This window comes from Onychostruthus taczanowskii, unplaced genomic scaffold, assembly GCF_017590055.1.
Source record: "Onychostruthus taczanowskii isolate IOZ18803 unplaced genomic scaffold, ASM1759005v1 scaffold11, whole genome shotgun sequence".
Classification (NCBI taxonomy): Eukaryota; Metazoa; Chordata; class Aves; order Passeriformes; family Passeridae; genus Onychostruthus; species Onychostruthus taczanowskii.
Window position 1 is genome coordinate 14,472,903 of NW_024497629.1, and position 21,248 is coordinate 14,494,150.

The 21,248-nt window shown below is 37.7% G+C and overlaps 1 protein-coding gene across 1 annotated transcript in view; it reads left to right on the top strand.

Annotated features, from left to right (window-relative positions):
• DLGAP2 (DLG associated protein 2) overlaps window positions 1-21,248 on the top strand; it is a 288,437-nt gene that overhangs the window by 231,879 nt on the left and 35,310 nt on the right. The window contains exons 7-8 of the mRNA XM_041420908.1: window positions 6,443-6,590; window positions 9,736-9,955. Of these exons, the coding sequence (XP_041276842.1) occupies window positions 6,443-6,590; window positions 9,736-9,955 (368 nt within the window). The remainder of the gene's footprint in view (window positions 1-6,442; window positions 6,591-9,735; window positions 9,956-21,248) is intronic.

Here is a 21,248-nt window from a genome sequence, read left to right on the forward strand (position 1 = left end):
ACATTGAGGTGCTGGAGCATGCCCAGACAAGGGCAGCAAGGCTGGTGAAGGATGTGGAACACCGGTCCTGTGAGGAGCAGCTGAGGGAGCTGGGGTTGTTTAGTCTGGAAAAGAGGCGGCTCAGAGGAGACCTTATCAGTCTCTACAGCTGCCTGAAAGGAGATTGCAGCCAGGCAGGGGTCAGCCTCTTCTTGCAGGCAATAAGTGACAGGACAAGAGGACAAAGGGCTCAAGGGGTGGTTTACATTGGGCATTAGGAAGAAATTCTTCACAGAAGGGATGATAGGGCATTGGAATGGGCTGCTGAGGGAGGTGGTGGGGTCACCCTCTCTGAAGGTGTTCAAGGAAAGACTGGACATGGCATTCAGTTCCATGACCTAGTTGAAAAGGTGGTGTCAGGTCATAGGTTGAACTTGATGATCTCAGAGGCTTTTTTCCAACCTAGTTGATTATGTGACTTTGTGATTTTTTTGTGTTGTTTTGACCCTGGACTAACTATAAGATGTTAAACCATGCCATTTTCTAATTCTGGATTTCAAGCTGTCCTAGAAGTAAAACAATATTGTTACCATACACACCTTTTCACCAAACAACAAAATGATTCATCTTCTGCAAACCATGCAATGTTTGTGTAAGTCCTGGTGCAGTACTGTGTGTTGTAAATCCAGCTGACAGCAATACTCCTCATGCAGCAGAAACATTCCACAAACCATCCTGGGTGCAAATCAGCATCTGATCTCGGTGACGACAAAGGATGGGCTGAGTGCTGCACAAAGTGAAGGATTTTGACTGAGTGGAGTGAGGTGCTGTGGCACACACTGCAGTGGGAATGCCTCCAATCCCCCAGTGCCACGTGTAAAGTCACTGTGCTACCTCAGACACTATCCATAAACTTTCTGAAAGTTATATAAAACAATGGAATTCAGGAAAAAAACTAAATAATGGCAGCTGTCTCTTATTTGTATGGTATCTTACTCCTTTAACAAATACACCATTAATATGAAAGGAAAAAGAAGGCTAAGCATTAGATTGCTAAAGAAGAGGAAATAAGAGTCTTTCTGTTATTGTTAGTTAATACTCTTCCCTTATCATTAGTTAATGTGTTATTGCAGCTATTGGATTCGTTTATATTATTATTCCTTTCATTAAAACATGTTCTAAATAGGTCTCTGGTTTTCCAAGTCTTCTGTTAGAAAGGCCTAAGTTAGGAAAAGATAAGGAGTTGTAGACATCATTTTCCATCTCCTGAAATCTCTTCACAAACCTTACGTAGTGCTTTTTGATTGCAGTATAAGAAAACTTAAATTTCTTTCTACATTTTTTATATATGTTCTGCTAAGGATGAATAGAAGACAAGGACAAGCACAAATTTAAATTGGGGGGGTTGGAGTCAAAAGAATTTTAAAAAGTCATCATTTTTGTTTCTTTGGGTTTGAGGTTTTTTTAGCACATCTTGTTACTTGTTGTGAGGTTAAAGTAACAGATGTTTTCCTGAAATTATTTTCCCCCATTCTGCTCTTAAACTTTACTCATGATGAAGTGTGGGAAAGAACAGTTAGTTTGCACAAGAAGTCGAGGAGGTTTTGGGTTAGTGGTAGTCTCCTAAGTGAGGGCGTGGGATTAGGCGACTGCAGCAGGTTGAGCAGGACTTTGATGACAAATAGAGGTGTTAGGAGTACTTTTGAAATCTGCAGAGGACAGAAGGATAAGTGGCCCAATGCTGACTTCTGGGGGGGTCTTTTAGAACATCTTGAACAGGAGACTGTTAGCTAGGATTTAAAGAAAAAACAGTCAGGATTAGGATCTGGGTGGGTCAAGAATGAAAAAGAGCTGTCCTTGAGGACTCTGGCAAATGTGAGTTCTGAGCATGGAGGAAGGGGCAGCTTTCGAGGAGCATCAGAACATGTGAGGTTTGGATACAGAAGCCTGAGTTTTTGCAGTTTAGAGAAATGCAATAAAATGGAGACGGTAATACAAGACTCTTAGAAACTGCTTAGGACTGCTTTGGGACTTCTGTCTGTTCCCTTACTCTTGATGTAGATTTGTTGGAATATGCAGCCTAACCTCACTGCCATTCACTCTGTACCAGGCTGACAGGCTATCCCAGCTATGCTATCAGGCATGCTATCAGTTATGTTGTCCCAGATAAACCTGTCATGCTATAGCTCACTTTATCTGGTTATAATACAGTATTTTTCTTTCCTGAACACACTCAGGCAATCTGCTGAGTGCTGAATGTGCTATTGCAAATTTAGCTACCTTTACTGGGAGTCCTTCACTTTTAGAGTAGAGGTTCTCAACAGCTGTAAGGTCATTACATGGAAGTGCTTTTTTCCCCAAAATTTCTTTAGGTTTTGAGCCTTTCTTTCAGATAAGATATTTCTCATTAAATTTAAGACCTCTGCCTGGCTGCCATGAACTTCCTCTGAAGCCAATGGAAAATGGAAAGTAACACTTGGGGGCAGAAAAGCTTTTAAAGAACATCTTTTCCTAAAATCTAGTCTATTCAGAAAAGCAAGTGGGAAGAGACAGACATGCTAATTTAATTTTTCCTGTTAGTCTCACCCTATTCCTCTTTCTCCATACTACTGATTTTAGAGCCACCTCTTTGATATTACTATGTATATTTTTTAGTTGTCCTGGAGATGATCTGTTAAAACATCTCATTTGCACATGCTTGTCTTGCCCTTCTGCAGTGATCAGCTGAGATATAAGATCATCTATGCTGCTACAGAACATAAAAGAAAAATATTTTCTTTTTTCAAAGCAAAAGAATTTTGATGTTCTCGAAATGAAAGTCAAGAATTTTATTCCTAAGCTTATAGATAGAGTGGATGTCATTAAAAAGTCAGCATTTACTGAGGCCAGATGTTGATTGTGTTTTCTAGCATTGTTGACAAGCATGAGATTTCCTTGAGCAACAGACCCTGACTTTTGAGAGCAAGTTCCCCATGTAACTCTGGTATTTCACTTCCTGGATCATGTTTATAGCATAATTTTCACCATGCATTGACACAATTATCCTAGAGGATGACTTTGAGATTATATCTTAGAAATAAAAACTAATAATTTCTATTTATCAGGAAAATTTCAAAGTTTTACTGAAATGAGTGCAAAATTGCTTTTATAGCCTTTTATAGGTTTTATATGTAACATTTCTTTTACTTTGCTACAGTTCCATGAATCAATCAATTAATCTCCTCTGATGAATGAAAAATTATTTAACTATCAGGTAATATCCAAACTCATTCATCAAAACTCAGCTGCTTAGAAGTACTGGGCTTCTTTCCATAAGAAATTATTGCCGTAAAAATTGTTGATGGTATTTAATGATAGAAATACCTAAGAAGGAACCAGAATGTCATTGATTAAATACCAGGGTTTTAAGCATTATTTAGCAAAGGGGATAATTATTAGAATCAGGTTTAAATTAATTAATTTGAGTATTTCATACAGAAATTTCTAATTTAATTCTATGTCTTCTATCTTTTTCTTAATGTGGCCCGTGTTTTAATGAAATCTCAAACATCTCTTTAATCAACTGTTTATGAATTTAGGATCTAGATTTTGCCACCTGATGATGACAAACAGAACATCCAGGAGAGACTTATTTGTTTTGAAAAATACTAATGTAACAACATAAAAGAGATTGTTGACAATGCCAGTCAGATTAAAAGTCTCTCTGCCCTCGTGAGACCCCACCTGGAGCAGTATGTCCAGGTCAGGAGTTCTCAGCACAAGAAAGATGTGAATCCCTTAGATCAGGTCCACAGGAGGCCAGAAGATGATCAGAGGGCTGGAGCACCTCTCCTGTGAAGACAGGCTGACAGAACTGGGGATGTTCAGCCTGGAGAAGGCCCCTTTGCAACTTCCCAGTGCCTAAACGGGGCTTTAAAAGAAGAGGGAGAGTGACTTTTTTGCCTGGGCAGGTAGTGATAGGACAAGGGGGGATCAATTTTGAACTTAAGAGATTTAGATTAAATCTTAGGAAGAAATTCTTGACGGTGATGGTGGTGAGGCACTGGCACAGGTTGCCCAGAGAAGCTGTGGATGCTCCATCCCTGGATGTCTTCAGGGCCAGGTTGGATGGGGCTCTGAGCAATGTGGTCTAGTGGGAGATGTCCTTGCCCTTGGCAAGAGTTTGGAACTACATGATCTTTAATGTCCCTTCCAACACGAGCCATTCTGTGATTCCATAAGTAAAGCATACACGAAAATCAGAATGAAACAGAGCAGCTGTCAATCATCAGCCTATCTATAGAGGAAAGGAGTTTAGTTACATCCAGCCACTAAATGTGGATAGTGAGGCTTTACACCACTTCACCTAATCTATTATATTTCTCTTCATACCTATAGGAACAAAAAAAAATGCTCTTGTTTTTATCATCTAGAACCTAATTAGACCCATTATCAGCCTGTTATCTTAATCATAGAATCACTTTGACTGTAATGACTTAATTAACCTCTGAGCACATACCTGTAATAATCTCATACATTTTCTTTTTGGTTTTAGCAGTTATAGCATAGTTTCTACACAGTTTATCTGTGGCATGAGGTTACAGAGGCACTCCATAGAAGGAACTGAATAGGCAGGAAGAAATGAATTGGTTTTTTCTCCAGCGAAATTTCTTGAGATTTTGAAAGAATGTCTCACTTGAATAAAGATGAAAACAAAATGCATCCTTTTTTTTTTTTTGCTTCACCAGATCTGTTGCTCTTCCTTGGATATGCTCCAGCAAATTTATTAGGAAAAATTTCTTCATTGAAATGATTATCAGGCATTGGAACAGGCTGCCCAGGGAAATGGCTGAGTTAACATCCCCGGGGGTGTTTATAGGATATGTAGATGTGGTACTTAGGGACAAGGTTTAGCTGTGGACTTGGCAGCATTCAGTTAACAGCTGGATTCAATGATCTCAGGGGCCTTTCCCAAAGCAAATGATTCTGTGGATCTAAGGCAGATGCACTGAGGAAGCAGGGTGATGGCTGTGTTGACCCTGAGATGGAAGAACACATGGAAATGCCTGAGAACAGACCTCCCAAGTATAAGGGTCTCTAAATCCCATCTGCTCTTGCAGTTGGTGGTGTGAGGGGATACTGGCTCATCACACATCAGACATCAAAGGACATGGCCACACAGGGAGATGGATCTCTTTCTCTCTGGATTTGCTTTTCTGGGCAAAGCCATGATAAAATGTTTGAGATTCCTCCCAGACTGCTCCTCAGGGGCTGCATCCAAACTCAGGTTGTGTCTGCTCCATGAGGACGGCTGAGGTCTTCCTCAAGCACCAGCCTATGGTCATGCTCAATGTTTGATAAATATGGACTGAGAAACAAAACCCTGCTTTGTGCTTCATCTTGCAGCAGGAGTTGAACCTGTGGCTTTCTCACTCACTGAGTGGTCTGGTTCTTCCAGAGAGGAAATTTCACCCTTCACAGGGAAATTTCCAACAGCCCAGGCACACGTCACAGACACTGTTGGACTGACCAACCCTGCCAGCTCAGCATGAAGTAACTGTATGACCAATATCAGGCATTCAACTGGCACAAATCTACTTTCCAGAAACTGTTTTTGTTCAAGCTACCTTTAAGGAATAAATAAAAAAACCTGCCTATTTACCGCATGAAAGCAAATATCATCTGGGACCTTAATTCATTTCTGCACTGATGAGCAGGGGAAAGTTCTAAAATTTGATTTACAGACGTTCTGAGAACTCTGGTGTGCCAGAGTTTAATTTTTGGTATTCAAGGCAAAGTACTGCACTTTGCTCAGGTTTATTTATTTTTCTGGAATGTTATCAATACATTTAAAAGAAAACATGGAGACTAGCACACTCTTGTGTGAAAGCATACTGAAGAGGGCTCAATGTGGTTTTACAGTCACAGTCCTGCAAAATGGGAAACGTTGTAATAAAATAATTTCTAGAGCTTCATGCAGTTGCTCTGAGCACCTTATTAATTTATTTTTTTAGCTGAACATGAGATATTTTAATCTTTTGTGAAACTATATTAATTCTTTGAAGATAAAAGGGCTCTTGATGCCTAAAACCCTGATGAAAACCAGATTACAAGTAACAGATTTTATCTATGAAGAAAGATTTTTAGTTGCTTTGGTTTGTGCTTTAGCCCTGTTTTTTGTTCCTGTTGACCTAGACCTTGTCTTTTAGTAAAGTTCAACACTAATAGCCAGGAGGATTGATGATGTTGAAATAGAGCAATGACTTAAAATTTCATACTGTCTAGGTAGCAGAGCCACAGACAGATTCTCTGCTTGTGTGAAGACATTTGCCTACAACAGATCTATGATACTTTATAAAGAGTAAGGTTTGGACCCAGGGGAGTGGGTTTGTGTGTCTCGTACAAATTACTGCCTTTAGTGTCCTAATTGATACCATTTGTAGTTTTACACCCTTTCCTTTTTTTCTTCCTTTCTCCTTTGTAGTCAGAGCTACCTTCAAACTGCAAGTGACGTGCCTGGGGGTCACAACCTGGATCCCTCTGCAAACTACAATTCCCCAAAGTTTCGCTCAAGGAATCAGAGCTATATGAGAGCAGTGAGCACGCTCAGTCAGGCCAGCTGTGTTAGTCAGGTGGGAAATTCTTGTTATAATTTTTCTTATAGGTTAACTGCAGATGTAAGAGTTGTAACTAGTGGATGGTTTTAGGTTTTTTGCATTTTTTAAATCAATATCAAACTGAGGATGTGAATGGTGGAAGTAATTCAGTTCTGAGGAATGTAACTCAAAATTTCAAGAAAAATACTGAATGCTAGGGGCAAAGAAACAGTATCAAACATTATACTTTTCATTTATTTTTTATTAAAATATAAATATTAGTGTTTTTATTTTCATTCCATAATAAATATTTAAATGTTAAGAAGATTTAGACTGAGCATGAGGAGTACACTCCTTCAACACTCATCATCTGAAAACACCTGCTCTGATTTCAGTAAATGTGGGTTGACAGATTAAGATATAGATTGAAAAAAATATGCTCCAAAAGTGTTTCATCCTAAGTCAAAACCCTCACTCTTCTTGGGTGAAAGAATAAGTCCTATCAACTATTCTATGTATCTGGACTCCTGAAAAGGTACAGTTTTCCTCCCTACCAGTTTTATGTCTGTTAGTTAGTACTAACTCATGGTAAAGTGAGATCTGAATCACACCTGAAGTGTAATAAGCCATAAGAATTATGTATACATTCTTTGTAGCAGAGGACTTTACATAAAATTCCCAATGTTTCTAATGTTTATTGGTCCTGACTTTTCTTCCCTGTGTTGTTTCATGACAGATGGGCCCTGCCCACCTCTCAGACATGGTACTTAATATTTATTTGACGATTTAGTGAGCCACCTAAGGGTATACATACACAATGGTTATGTTAAAAGATAAATCTTTTTAAAGCAATTTCATATTCAGGCATATTCGATTTGTGCTGCATGGCTATTCAGGCCTGGATTCAACTCATCTAAATTGAGGCTTTTAACTGAGGCAACAACTAAAGCTTCCTCTGTAGTTAATGGAGCAAAAGAGCTTCTTCCAGGACAGTGAACATCCCGAGTGGGCTGAGAGCCCTCTGGAAATGCTTGTCAGTCTCCACTGACTGTAGAGAGCTGGGAGGGGCTAGTCACCTGACTAATGCCCTTCAGTCAAATTCCTCAATTTGTGTGAGGTAATTCTAAATTTAATCTTATGCAGCACACATTAGAATTAGAAACAATCAGTCATTTTCCAAACCTTTCACTATTTTTTTCACAACTCCCTTGTGAAAACTGTTCCCATCATTCTGATGCCTTGTTTTTTATTATGCTGCTTATTGGTTATTTTGTCTTTTTATTACACTCTGCTTTTGAGAAAACTTCATGCATATTAAATCCTGCATTCAAAGCAAATGCTGTCAGCTGCCAACTAACAACGTTCTCACATAGAACTAGTCTAACATCTTCTGCCTCTTTGGCCACGTCTGTGCACAGAGATATTCACCAAGCTGTCCATGATGATTAATTGGTTTCAGTAGTGGTTACAATTCTTCATTTCAGTGTGCATTACCTGGAAGGTGTCCACAATAGATTTCATTTGCAGGTAGATTGCTCAATTGGCCAGAATAACTAAACCTGCTGGATATAGTTCATTGCTTTTTCAATGTTCACTAACCTATGCAACTTTGTGTTAGCCACACACTTCCTAACTCACAGTCCAGCTGTTTCCAGACCATTAATAAATGCATTTAATAGATATTACCCCAAGCAAATGTATTAAAATATCAAGATCTGAACCTGTTCTTTTTCCATGACACCATCCTCCTCTTGTTCCATCTATATAGTAGCAGTTTGTGTAATTTGTAAGATTACAAACTCTTTTTGTTGTGAGATCCGTCCTTTTTCACACCTGACAAAGGGTAGACTCAAGAAGAATGCTGAATTCCATGGTATATATTTTTAATTTCAGATTGAAAATTTTAATTTTCTATTGTCAATAACCTTAGTTTGAAATAAGTGGCTAAGACTTTCCGAGTTTATGGACTAAATTACCATATATTATATATTTCCTGATCAACAATACTGTGAAATAGTTCAGAGTAAGATTTTTTTTATCTCTTTGAGATTGCATTAGTCTACTTAACTTTATTAAAAGCAAATTTTATGAAGAGTAATTTAATTCTTTTCTGAAGATTTTCAGTAGTCAAAATGTCTTACACAAAATTATCAGTTATTCATAATCATCAGAGCTTCTCTATAAAATTTCCATTTACTTAACCAAAACCGTAAAACATTTGAAACATTTGATGGGACTCTCTTTCCATAATGAATAAAGCACTAGGAGCACTTAGCAGCTGTATAGGAAAATTGATATCAACTGGATGTGCCATTTAGTGATTCCATAAATTTAACTTGTAAAATTATTCATATTGATTCTGATATCTAGCGCTCACTTTTTAGAAAAAATTATTTTCAGAAAGTCATGCAATTATCTGTCCAGTGTTAACTTCCTCTCTGATTTTGGATAAACATTTGAATTACTCAAGTACATTTACAAGTAGTTAGGGCTGCCTTCAGTGAAAGTTTGAAAAACGCTGTAGGTAGAATTAAAGCAATAATCCTCAAAACAGTGACATATGGTTGCCTACCACGCCTGGCCACTCTGCCTAAGTCCTGTTTATCATGAAAATTACCTCTAAAAAAGGCGCAGTGTTGCATCATGCCCAACATGCAAGGCAGGGCTAGCAGTTAGATGCTGGGTCCTGCCTAAGCGCTGCTGAAATACCCCAAGGAGGGACAACATGGAGCTGGAGGCTGCTGCTGAAATACCCCAAGGAGACAGAGGGTAGAGGGTTCAGGAGGCACAGCTGGGATGCTCTGACAGGCAGGGTTCCACAGCACTCCTGCTGGTAGAAGTGTCAGATTTTATATAATGCTGCTGAAGAAAAGGTTCTTCCATGGAAGTGAATGGCTAACCAGTTTACCAGGAAGTGAGTTCGGCTTGGGTCCCTTCTCAACTATGGCAAAAGATACTAAATGGAGCATTACTGTATGGCATGTGTGATGCATTTAATATAGATGTGATAACAGCTGATCTTAGTTGAACAATGTGAATGTGATCAGAAGGGATTACTACATTTTAACTATTTGCTAAAACAGTTCTTCATCAATGTACAGGTGTCCATTTGAGATGTTGAGGCCGTGATGATCACAAAAAAGCAAGTCAAAAATCAAATGCATTGTTGTTGTTTATTCAGATGAGTGAAGCAGAGGTTAATGGGCAATTTGAATCGGTGTGTGAATCAGTGTTTAGTGAAGTTGAAGCTCAGGCAATGGATGCCCTTGACCTCCCTGGATGTTTCCGAACAAGAAGCCACAGTTACTTGCGTGCCATTCAGGCAGGCTATTCGCAAGATGATGAATGTATACCTGCGCTGACATCCTCCAACATCACCTCTACCATCAGGTCAACCACAGGTAAGCGAGTCTCCACTGACCCTTTCACTGCTTTGCATGTAAAAACATATCAGCTTGTTTTCTAAAGGGAGGCTTGACACTAGAAGCATTTTTGCTGTGTAATGTTTGATACCAGTATTCTTATGTTTTTAATACTGTAGTATTGTGGCTACATCTTGGAATAAGCTCTTTCTGGGAAGAATCCTGTGTGCATAATGTAATGGACCTGGATTTTTGACCTCCATTCCACATACATACAGTTATCTAGGTGCAAATATAAAAATGCAAGTGTAAATGGTATAATATTGTTAGACATTTATGTGGTTTATCTATCAAGTAATTGACCTTCTAGATGACATTATTTGTGCTAGTTTTAATTTAAGTTGTTAAAGTACCAAAAAAAAAAAAAAGAGAAGTAAGACTAAAAATATATTTAGTCTAATACTCAAAGGCAGTTAATGTAAAAGGTAATTAATTACTTTTAGGCAAGGTGTAATCAATTGTGCCAGTGCATTGAATTGTTAGCATTTTAGCAAGCTACACACATCTGCTGTTACTCATTATCCATTCACATTCATTGTTATAACACTCACTGTTAAGATCTTTTAACATTCTTCTGGCAACTTTCTTTTATTTCTTGCTTAGCATAGACAATAACTTTATCCATTTTAGAATTTTAGTATGTATTGGTAGAGGAAAGATTGCACAGAGAGCCGTTCAATAATTAAAATGAAATCTATAGGAAGTATGTATTCTTTGTAAATGGATCCAAATTCACTTCTACGTTTCCAAATATGTTAATGCCAGTTCCTAATTATGATATTGTCCTTGCGACATACTATTAAGCTGTAGTGCAGGCTACCCATTTACAAAAGGTAAAAATGAGTTCAAAATGTATAGTATAAAAATACTTTTTAAATTATTTGCTTGATACATCTGTTGTATAACAGAACAGTGGGAGCTTCGAAAGGAAGCCATGGATGAATAATATACATTTGCATCCCAGAAGTAGCATAATATATTATTTTATCTTAAGCATAGTATTTTAATTGTTATATAAAACTCCGTGGAAAACTAGAAATTGTTGCTTGCAGTGCCCCCTCTAGGGATGTTTCTGTTCTTTGATTAATAGAGATATTATCATGATATCAAATGAGATCTTATTGCTACCCCAGAGACTAATTTTCATCTTTATCATATATTACTGTGTGATCATGGAAGACACCTTCCATGGCAAAAGACACAATCAGATGCTTATATTGGGATCTGCTCCAAGTACTGAATTGGAATATTTTCAGAATTACCTTGGTTACCAAGTGGACTGACTTTTACCTAAAGTGTCTTGAGTTTATATGCTATATAAGCCCAAAATACTCACTGAAAAGATCTTTTTTTTTTATTTTCCTCAGAGTGAAAAAGCTGAATAATAGAATATATTTGGGAAAATACATGATTAGGTAGTAAGTATGTTTGCATCACGGTGTTTTCATGCTCATGAGAAAGGTTTTGCATTGATTAGTAGTCTGCTGATTAAATACTATGGTTTTGAAAATTTTAACCTTCATTTCAGTCCTAACTTCTCCCTCATCTCAGAAATGATTTATCAAATAGATTTTCTTGCTCACAATGTAAATCTTATTTTTTGTGGTGGGGTGATATTGACAGTCTGGGGAAAAAAGATGACTTGAGATGTTTTCCTGTTCAGACTGTATACAGTTCTGAGTGTGACTCTGTAATTAAAATGTCATCTCTGTGCCATGGAGCAAATCTCTCCTCAGCTTCTATATAGGGTAAATATGCAAATCAGAAAAAATATCTGATATACAAAAAGAGTAAGGATTATATGATTCACTTTTAAAAGAAATTTCAGTTGTCAAATAAGTTCTTGTTTTTAAAATCCTAGGTGTAATGCTTTCATTTTTATCTCTTCAGCCCTTGTCACTTTGGAGGGAGATGCTGCATTTCCTATCCTTACTATAATTTTTACAAAAATCTTACTTCTTCTTCCCTTTCTGAAAACTGTAAAAGAAGCAGTTGCCTGAAATGTGAAAATGGTGTTGGCAGATATTTGACATTCAGATAAATGTCAGAAAGGTCAGACATTGACATCAGCTTTTATTTTCAATTCAGTCTTTCATTTCTTAGGAAAATTAACTTCTTTTTTGCTTCTGATGTAACAAATTCTTCTTGGCAAAGAAACTAAAGGAATTTGTTAGAAAATTAATAGTCATTTCAATTTAATTATTCCATTCAATTTTAGTTATACAGGTCATGACTGCCCCTTATCATTGTCATAAAGCAATTGATTCATAACACACAGGCTTAGCTAAAAATTAATTCTTGTTACTAAAAATGTAAACCTAAAATAAAATTCTCTATGAATTCCATTACAAAAGTATAGAATATATATTTACAGCATGCCTTTTCCTAAAATCTTCCTAGATGCATTTACAACTTTCAGGAGGTTGCAACTTTAATGACTATTATGTGGGACATTATTAATGGACTATGCTAACAGGATTTTCTAATAGATGGAAAAAGAACTACCAGTATCGGGCTCTTCTAAACTGCTTACAGCTTTACAGAGAAACATTGGTACTAAAGAGCACATAACTTCTGCATGGATCCATGTAGTTTAATTATTTGTGGAACCAGTCTTCTCCTCCTCTGAGGGAGATTGTCCCAAGGCCTAGGGCACTCCCTGCTGCCCCGGGTGAAAATGAATGAGACGAGTGACAGGGCAAAGGAGGCAGCCAGCATTGCTGGCCTATGGTGAGCTGGACCTGGCCTCTGTGTGACCCCTGCTGAGACTCTTCTGTCATTGAGGCTAGGGCACTTCTAGCCACCACGTTCCATTTGGTGAGGAGATAATGAACCCAGTAAAAGATACTTGATGCTAAAAGCCCTGAATGGCAGCATATGCCTTCTGCCTCTGAACCGTATCCAGTCGCAGCTGTCAGATGCACAGCTGAGAAAACGCAGCTCCAGCTGCTGCTGCCTCCCACCTCGTTCCTCCGTCACAGACAACATGTAATTTCCTGAATGGGAAGTCACTGAGTGCAGTAGTCATCCTAAGTGCTTCTGACTTACAGCTCTCCTACTCCTGCAAGCAATGTTTCACTTTTCAGAAGAGTTCATAGAAACTGGGTCACTTTCCCAGGTAGTACCAGCCTGGTTCCCTGTTGTGTAAGCACATCATCCCACTGTCGGCTCAGCAGACACCCAGGCAGTGTGGCACAGTGCTGTGGGAGGCACAGGCTGCTGTGCCACCACCAGCTGAGCCAGAGCGAGCCCTGGCTGTAGAGTCCTGCTGGGAAATGGAGGGCAGTAGGTGGGGAGCAGTAACACCTTGTCCCACCTGCAACACCTGCCTTCCCTCACTGAAAAGCAGTTCAGATACTGTGGTACAGCACTAGACTGTACTATGAAAACATAACCAACAAGGACATCTGGAAAGTTTTAATCACTCCCTCGTTCCCCTTTGTCTGAGAAGGTCAACTTATTTTTGCTACAAGTTCTGTATGTAGAGAGAGTCCTTTATATTAATCATTCCTTACATTATAGATTATTTCAGGATGATTCCTCACAGGTTTTTTTTAGTTTGGTTTTACTGTGAATGCAGAAACACTGAATTGCAATGGTAATGGAGGTAGCAGTTAGTATGGTCTCTTGTGAAGCAGAAGGACATGCTAAAATCCATTTTCTGAGAGAGAGAGAGAGAGAGAGATTAACTTGGTGTTTGCACTTCTGGCCAACTTGAACACCAGCTTATCATCTCTTCAGATGTGGAGGCACACATATTTTCTCCTGATGATATTATATACATTGTATAAAACACTTTCATCTTTTTTGAGAGAAACATTTCCTCTGGATTCCTCTGGACCACTGCTCAGGATGTTTACCCATCAGGTGGAATAGCTTCTCAGTGTATATTGCTTTTATATTCAAATCAAAGCTGCTAGCCAGAAATACTAAATATGAGACTCAATCAGATGCATGAAATCCTTCTCCAGCAACAAGCACTGACTAAGCAGACTCTGTTAAGTTCTTTGGTTTTCAGTCTGATGAATAAAAGAGAGGATCATGTTCTTAAAACTACTCCACATATTCCTTTAACCCAGGTTTTTTGGCTACAACAGTATTTTTTGACTGCATTAATGATAAATTAATGGATTAATGATAAAAAAAAATCCATGTAGCTATTGACTTCAGCACAATGGGGACTTGGTCAGGGTATATAAAGGTATCCTGGATTTCTGTCCTATGTTAAATGTCAGTCCAAAGCCATTTCTTCCACTTCAGGGATTGCCTGCTAATTTCTTGAGAGAAATTTAGCATAAAGCATTACAGGCTATAGGGAACAGAGTTATTAATCTTAAGTTGCCAGTATACTGCATAAATTTTTTAAATTCTTCTAGAAAATGTAGCATAATGCAATCTGTCAGATTTTTCCAGTCCTAATGATTCTCTCAGTTGTGCATACACCTCCTTTTTTCTGATTCATAATAGGTACAACAACTTAGCTGCTTTAGCATGCTTGCTAAAGACATCACTGAGGAAGATGAAGTGACTTTGAGTCATTTTACATTTTTGAAAACTGTCTTTGGGCCGTTTTACTTTTCTCAGTCAGCTGGACTCTGCTTGGCAATGAGTAAACTTCAGAGAATTCCACATTTACTGAACTATTCAGGACTAATTCCAAAACAAATTAATTCAAGCAAGGTCACATTGGATGAGGAAGTTTTCAATTAGAACTCCTACAATTACTCAGAATGCCTGAGGAATTACAGGTTTCCCTTCTCTGGACTTCAAGCTATTTTCAGCTCTCCATTTTAAAATCAAGGGCTATATAAGGTGAATTTTTACAGCCCATGTTTGATATTTAGCCACAAAACTCTCATGGTGAGTGAGCTGATTGCATAATCATGTGCTTACAAAAATAATGGATGACAATATGATATTTCACAGAGAAATTGTACTGTTCCATAGCATGGCTACCCCTTCAAACCCTAAAAGGACTCATTCACTGGTTGCTATCTGAACACTAATAACATTAGTTATTGTTTTAAGGTTTTACTGGCTTGTCAGGTTTTTTTGCCACATATGAGGATACCAAAGGTGGGAAAAAACCATGGTGCTACTACATATGACACCCCTCCCATGAGAAAAGCATAAGTGTCAGGACTGCTGAGCTTGGGAAAGAGAAAACTCAGAAAGAATTTTATAAATGTATATAAATATAATATACATTTAATCTTCAGTTCTTAAAAGAAAAATTTTTTATGAGAAACAGATGTGTGATTTTCTTTTGTTTCCTCAAGTATGAGATACTTTATCCAAGAGGCTCTGTGGATCTACTTAATCTGATCCACTATGGCTAGGAAAACCCAGCCAAATGGGAGAAAAGTTATGCAAGAAGTAACATCTCCACATTCTTTCTATAGAAATAAATGCTCAGTCTGAGAGGATTTTACTGGTATCCATTGCTAAGTAATAGCTAGCAGTGGAATCCACAACAGATATGTATAAAAACACAAAGCACTGAGTTCAAATAAGATCTAGAAGGTTGTGTTCTCAATCATAACTTAGTATGTTGACTTTCCTTAATTACTGTTGGGGCTCCATGGAATTATCTGACACTCTAACTCTCTGCAGGAAACACCATCTATCTCTAGGAGCATTTGGGCATCCTTAGTTAATCCTTTGATGCTGTGCCAGCTTGTGTTCCTATACTGTGAGAATAAATCTTACCCTAACAAATTATGAGCCCAGTTCTACCCTTGGATACACACACATAATTTTCATTGCTCTGGGTGTATCTGGAGAGCATAATTAATCTTTAATTTTTTTGATATATTGAAGTTTTGCTGCTATGCTGACACTGCTGTTGAAGAGCAGCTCTACACCACAGAAATAGCCCAGGAAGTCACTAGGATGAAGGTGACACAAACACTTTGGTGCAAGGAATTTGAGAAGGTGGCCAAGGAGCTGTCACAACTGTTCACAACTCTGGGATTCCTGGAGAGGGAGTAAGGCTGTGCTAACCAGGGCAGCCTGGCCTCCTCAAGCTGATGAGGCATGAAAGCAGTTGGAGCAGTAGCCAGGAGCTTTTCATAATTTTCATTCTCACTGGTGCAGATTATCTTCAGAGTCAAAGATAAAAAATGAAGTCACTGCCTTCCATCTAAGGTTAGTTTAAAAATGTGTAATGATTGTTTCTCTCTTGCTCCTGCTGTTCTGTGCTTGACAAAATTCCTCCATAACCCACTGGATTTGCCAGACATCTGGTTCTTTTTTTATTAAAAAGGACACCTATGCTGCCTCCCCTGGCAGAATGTGGCTTCAAAGCTGTTCTGTTCAAAGAGTTTTCTCAGCTATGTTTTCTTTATGGTATTATATGGTTAAAAAAGAAGTAGAATTTATCAGAAAAATATAACATGCAAGGAAGGTGATTCACTGCTCAGTTTGAACCCTTCCTGATGTGGTAGAAGCTGACAGTGGCAGATGTAAATCTCATCCCAGCTATTTACCCTGAAGTTGCCAGAGCGCTTTGTGTGTGCAGCTGAGAGAAGCACACATGGCCTGTGACCCTGGAAGCACCAGTTCATCCTGCTTCCTTGCAGTGAAAAAGAATGAAGGACCCTGCCTGTGCTTCTCCTCCAGGGAAAGAAAAGAACCTCTAAGGAGTCTTAGAAGCTCTGCATGTGTTCAGTCCTGGTTTTGTTGAAGGTGTGTGTGTCAGGAGCTGTAATGATGATATGTGCACTGGAACTACATTCCTTGCCGTGCTCGCTATACAATCATTTGATCAATTTCTTCATCAGGAAACTAATGCAAACTCAGATCTACCCTAGCAAGACAACTGATAAACCTGATACTTAAAACTGGAAAGATTTTTTTTCCAGAGCATCAGAGAAAATAAAGACACGAAAATTGATGACATTCTTACAGTATAACCCGACAGAATTAGCCTTTGACCAGACAGGTTAGTTGAATTGTGTTGGGTTAACCTCAAGGTCAGCTAAACATAGGTGCTTTTGTGCAATCTAGTTGTCTAAGTTCCCATGACAACAAACTCTGATTAGTTCAAAGACTATTGACTGGTACCCTTTGAGACATTTATACAGGACCTAGAAGAGAATTGCATCATTCTGGACAAGAAACTCTTGTTTAGGGAAGACTTTGGTACCTATGTTTTGGTGAGTTTGACTCAGACTGAATGCAGCGTATGGATCCTATTGTGCACCAACACAGAATCAACAAATCTCAAATTACACTGAAGTGTTTTATTGTCAGTGAATAGCACTTTGATTAGTCCTGACAAAGTCTTACTTGCTGTATGGCCGAGGTTCAGTCTCAGTATATAGTCCATTAAAATCTACACATTGGAAACCACAAATACCAGAGCAATCCCAACAGCACATTACTACTCCTCAAGGGCAACTACAGGACATCTAGGGTTCTGGAAGATAGCTGGAAGTGAGTAACCTATTACTTGGCTTTCTGAGAATGAGAACAGCATATCAAGGACACATCAACGAGTCATGAATTTTATATGCATTTCTTTAACTTTTTGGACATTGCTATGTCCAGAAAAATACTTGTATTTCCACTCTCTGTCTCCTTCTCCCAGTCTAAGAAATTATACTAATTTCAGCCATAAAAGTTCATCTCATGTGATACATATGTCTAAAATGTAGGTTTCAAAGGCAATTACTTTAATATCCAATTATAGCCAATGGATATTTATGTTCTTTATAACTTGTATCTTCTGTAAAAGGAGTGGTCCTCTGGACATCCCTGTTTCTCTCTGTTATCTATTAAAATAGACAGTCTACAATGATAGCATTGCATAGCTAACTTCCATTAACCTAAGGCAAAAGTTAAACCTATTCAAATTGCATTATAGGATGAAAACTAAGGTTAAATTTGGGTCCTACTGAAAACAAGGATAATTTAGAGAACTTAAAAATCTGAGAGATCAAAACACAGCAGCATCATTTTCTACACCTGAATGCAGGGATGGGAGCCTGCAAGTAGCTTCCTTAGTTTTGACTGGTTTTGACACTTATACTTACTCCATCTGCTTCCTGGGTAAAATGATTATTGGATTTGACAAAAAAGTGCACTCTGAGTTTGTGTCCAGACTTGTAATCTCTGTGGATTAAATTAACTGTTTAAAGGTACTAAATTGCATTTGTTTAAAATATTTAGTAATCACTTATTTTATTTAATGTCAGATTATTATCACAATAATAAAATTATGCAGCATTTCCTTAAGGGTAAGTAAGCAAATTGTTTTTCTCATCCTACTTGTCTTAAAATTCCTTACTGTAAATTAAATAAAATTACAAGCTACACATAGTTACCATAAGAAAGAGAATAGAAAACAGAAAAAAAACCCCAACAATTCTAAGCCTACATAATATATTCATGAGGGGGTTTAGGAGGCTGATGGAAATTAATTTGAGAGAGAAGGGTACATGGGAGTTTGTGAAGAAATTTTCCTGAAAAATATTTTCAATTTTTTTGTTTTATTTCAATGTGAAAAAGTAGCACAAGAGAGTGATTCTTGGTGTTTGGAACTTTTTTCTCGTCTCTTAATGTGTCGATGACAAATGTAATCCTTATTCCTGAAAAGCCACACATACATTTTGAAAATGAAATATAGTTAAGGGAACATTTTTCCTTCTTGTAACCGAAAAACTGAGATGGAGGTTTTTGATGCAGCTTCAGTATTTTAGAGGCACATAGGAATGGTTTAGAAGAGCAGTACAGCTGTCAGCACTTCGCCGTGTCATCTCCAGGATACTGGTTAGGCTATAATTTCTTGCTAATTAACTGATTTAAAATAGAACCCTTTGTAACCAGTCCATCAGCAATCTATGAGGTTTGTGTTGCCCACATCTCTTTTAATTTTAGCAAAGTCCTACAGTTTCTGATCTTGATGTCTTGTTTGATTTGCATTTCTGTTTTGAGACTAACATTAATTACACTGTCAAAACATATTTATCATTTATGTAACATGGAGCTGCCTACAGACCTAAGTTTTCTCAATATGGAGATAACATCTTGCACACTGAGTTATTTGATTATAGTAATTCCTTTTATACATTTCTTCTCCAGGGAGACTGTAGCGGCTCCAGCTTTTTCCAAATTTAGTGGTCACATTTCCTCTTAATTGTTACTTTCCTGTACAAAATCAGATAGATGTACAGAACTAAAAGGATCTACTCCGAATATTGAGGCTAACCTGCTGCACACACAGACTTATTTTCATTTTAAAAAAAAAAACCTCATCCAGTAATTTTGCCTTACCCCAGTAAATTTTAATTGAGGTTATGTGTTATACTAATGATTTCAGTAGTTTTTAAAAGTGCTGCACAGATTCTGTTTATCAGAGAGATGTCAAAGACAAATGCTGCTTTAAAAAATAGGGGGTTTTTATATATAATTTATTTGGCAGCAGTGTCTCAGTGATGAGATATTTTGAAAAACTTTTTAAAAAATTGTATATAGACAGCACAATTCTTGTCTGTGACAATAATATGTTAATATAATGGTCCAGATCCTGAGATGATATGAATTGAGTCAGGTTCCACTGACTTCAATATCAACATTTTCAATGGGATTAACAGCATGGTCTAATCTAGTGCATCAGACTGGTCATTTAATTAATACAGTGCCAGGCCCACTTGTTTCTTGAACATTTCCAGTGATGGTAACTGTCAAAATCACATGTCCTAATTTGAGCTGGTTGTTCTTGATTGTTTTATGGTTGACAGAGAAAAGCATAGGATGATTCATTTCCTGGTAAAATAAGCATCTAAAATGGGCAAGTATTGCCCCCAGAATTGCTTATTTTTCTCACAGTAATTCTTAAATTAAACAACTAACTTAGACCTGGATGACTGGGTTTTTATCAGTGACTGCTGTGAGGTGAGATGGATTCCATGTATAGTTACCAAAAACTGTCTTGAAGGTCTGATGTAATTCACTGTTATTAAAAGACCCTACTTAAAATACTGGCCCAGGATAAATGCAACATTTTGCCCCCATGACTATGCCAAGATGAGACCACCAATTAATATCTGACTTTAAGGTACAACAAATATCCAGGTTTACTTAATCACAAGACAGGTAAAATTATCCAACAGGAAAAAAGTTGCAAAGTTATAGATGCATACTACCCAGACAATGAATTCAGGTTTAAATAAAGTGCAGCCCATCCTATAAACTGTGCTGATAAAAAACCTTTTGGGTGCAAGCAGTCTTTCAAAAAAAAATCTCATAAAAATATCACTGTGATTCTTTTATCTTTTATATATATATATATATATATATATATATACACCACAGTGAGATATATATATATATGTCACTGTTTCTTACTGTTTAATCTCAAAGGGAAGAAACAGGGTCTTTTCACAGATACCAAAACTCAAGACTCTCTCTCTAATGAGAAACTCTCTGGCCTTTTACTCTCGTAGCCCTTTACTTGCTATGATTCATCATGGAGGGCTGAATGAGAAAAGGGGAGAAGCAGAAAGATAGGTTAACAAATAAAGCATCTCTCTGATTATGTCAGAGAGAAATTTATTCAGAATTTAATTAAAGGAGTTAATTTATTTTAAACCAAAATTATCTCTTGAATTTGAATCACAGTATGACAGTGGTAAGATTTAATGACTACTTTTACAAGATTTGAATATTCTTACAATTAAAAAACCCACTCTCAACAACCTTTAAAATGGAGAAACTCTTCAACATGGAAAGCCCTCAGAAATTACAGGATCTTTCACCACCAGAGCAGCCAGCAAAGGTGTGGACCTTTCCAGGGAGGAGCAAAGGAAAGGGCTGGAGATGCCTGGATTGTTTTTGATGTTTCCCTTGCCTGCCCTACACTCACCTACAGACAGTATTTCAACTTAAGTACAAGTTGGTGCGTTAGAGAGGAACTCTGAAGAACTTGATTTACATTCAGGTGCCTGGCTAGGGTCAGGTAATGGAGCAAATCACTCTTTTTTTCTCTGCAGCCTGAGTACATACTGCTTCAGCCCTGAAAGCAGAAAGTAGAAACTGCAATCATCAGTGTAGGTTTTGAGGTAGTCACTCACTGAGGGCACACATGGAAAATGGCAAGCTTGGATCCAAACAGACTGATTTACTGATTTACTTGGATCTGAACAGTCTGATTCAACCTTTCCCACGTCATTCTAACAGACCGATTTTTCTTAATTAAACACCAGAGGCTACACATGTTAAAACCAAGCATTTTTAAATCTTTTTTTTAATGACTGAACTTTAAAGGTAT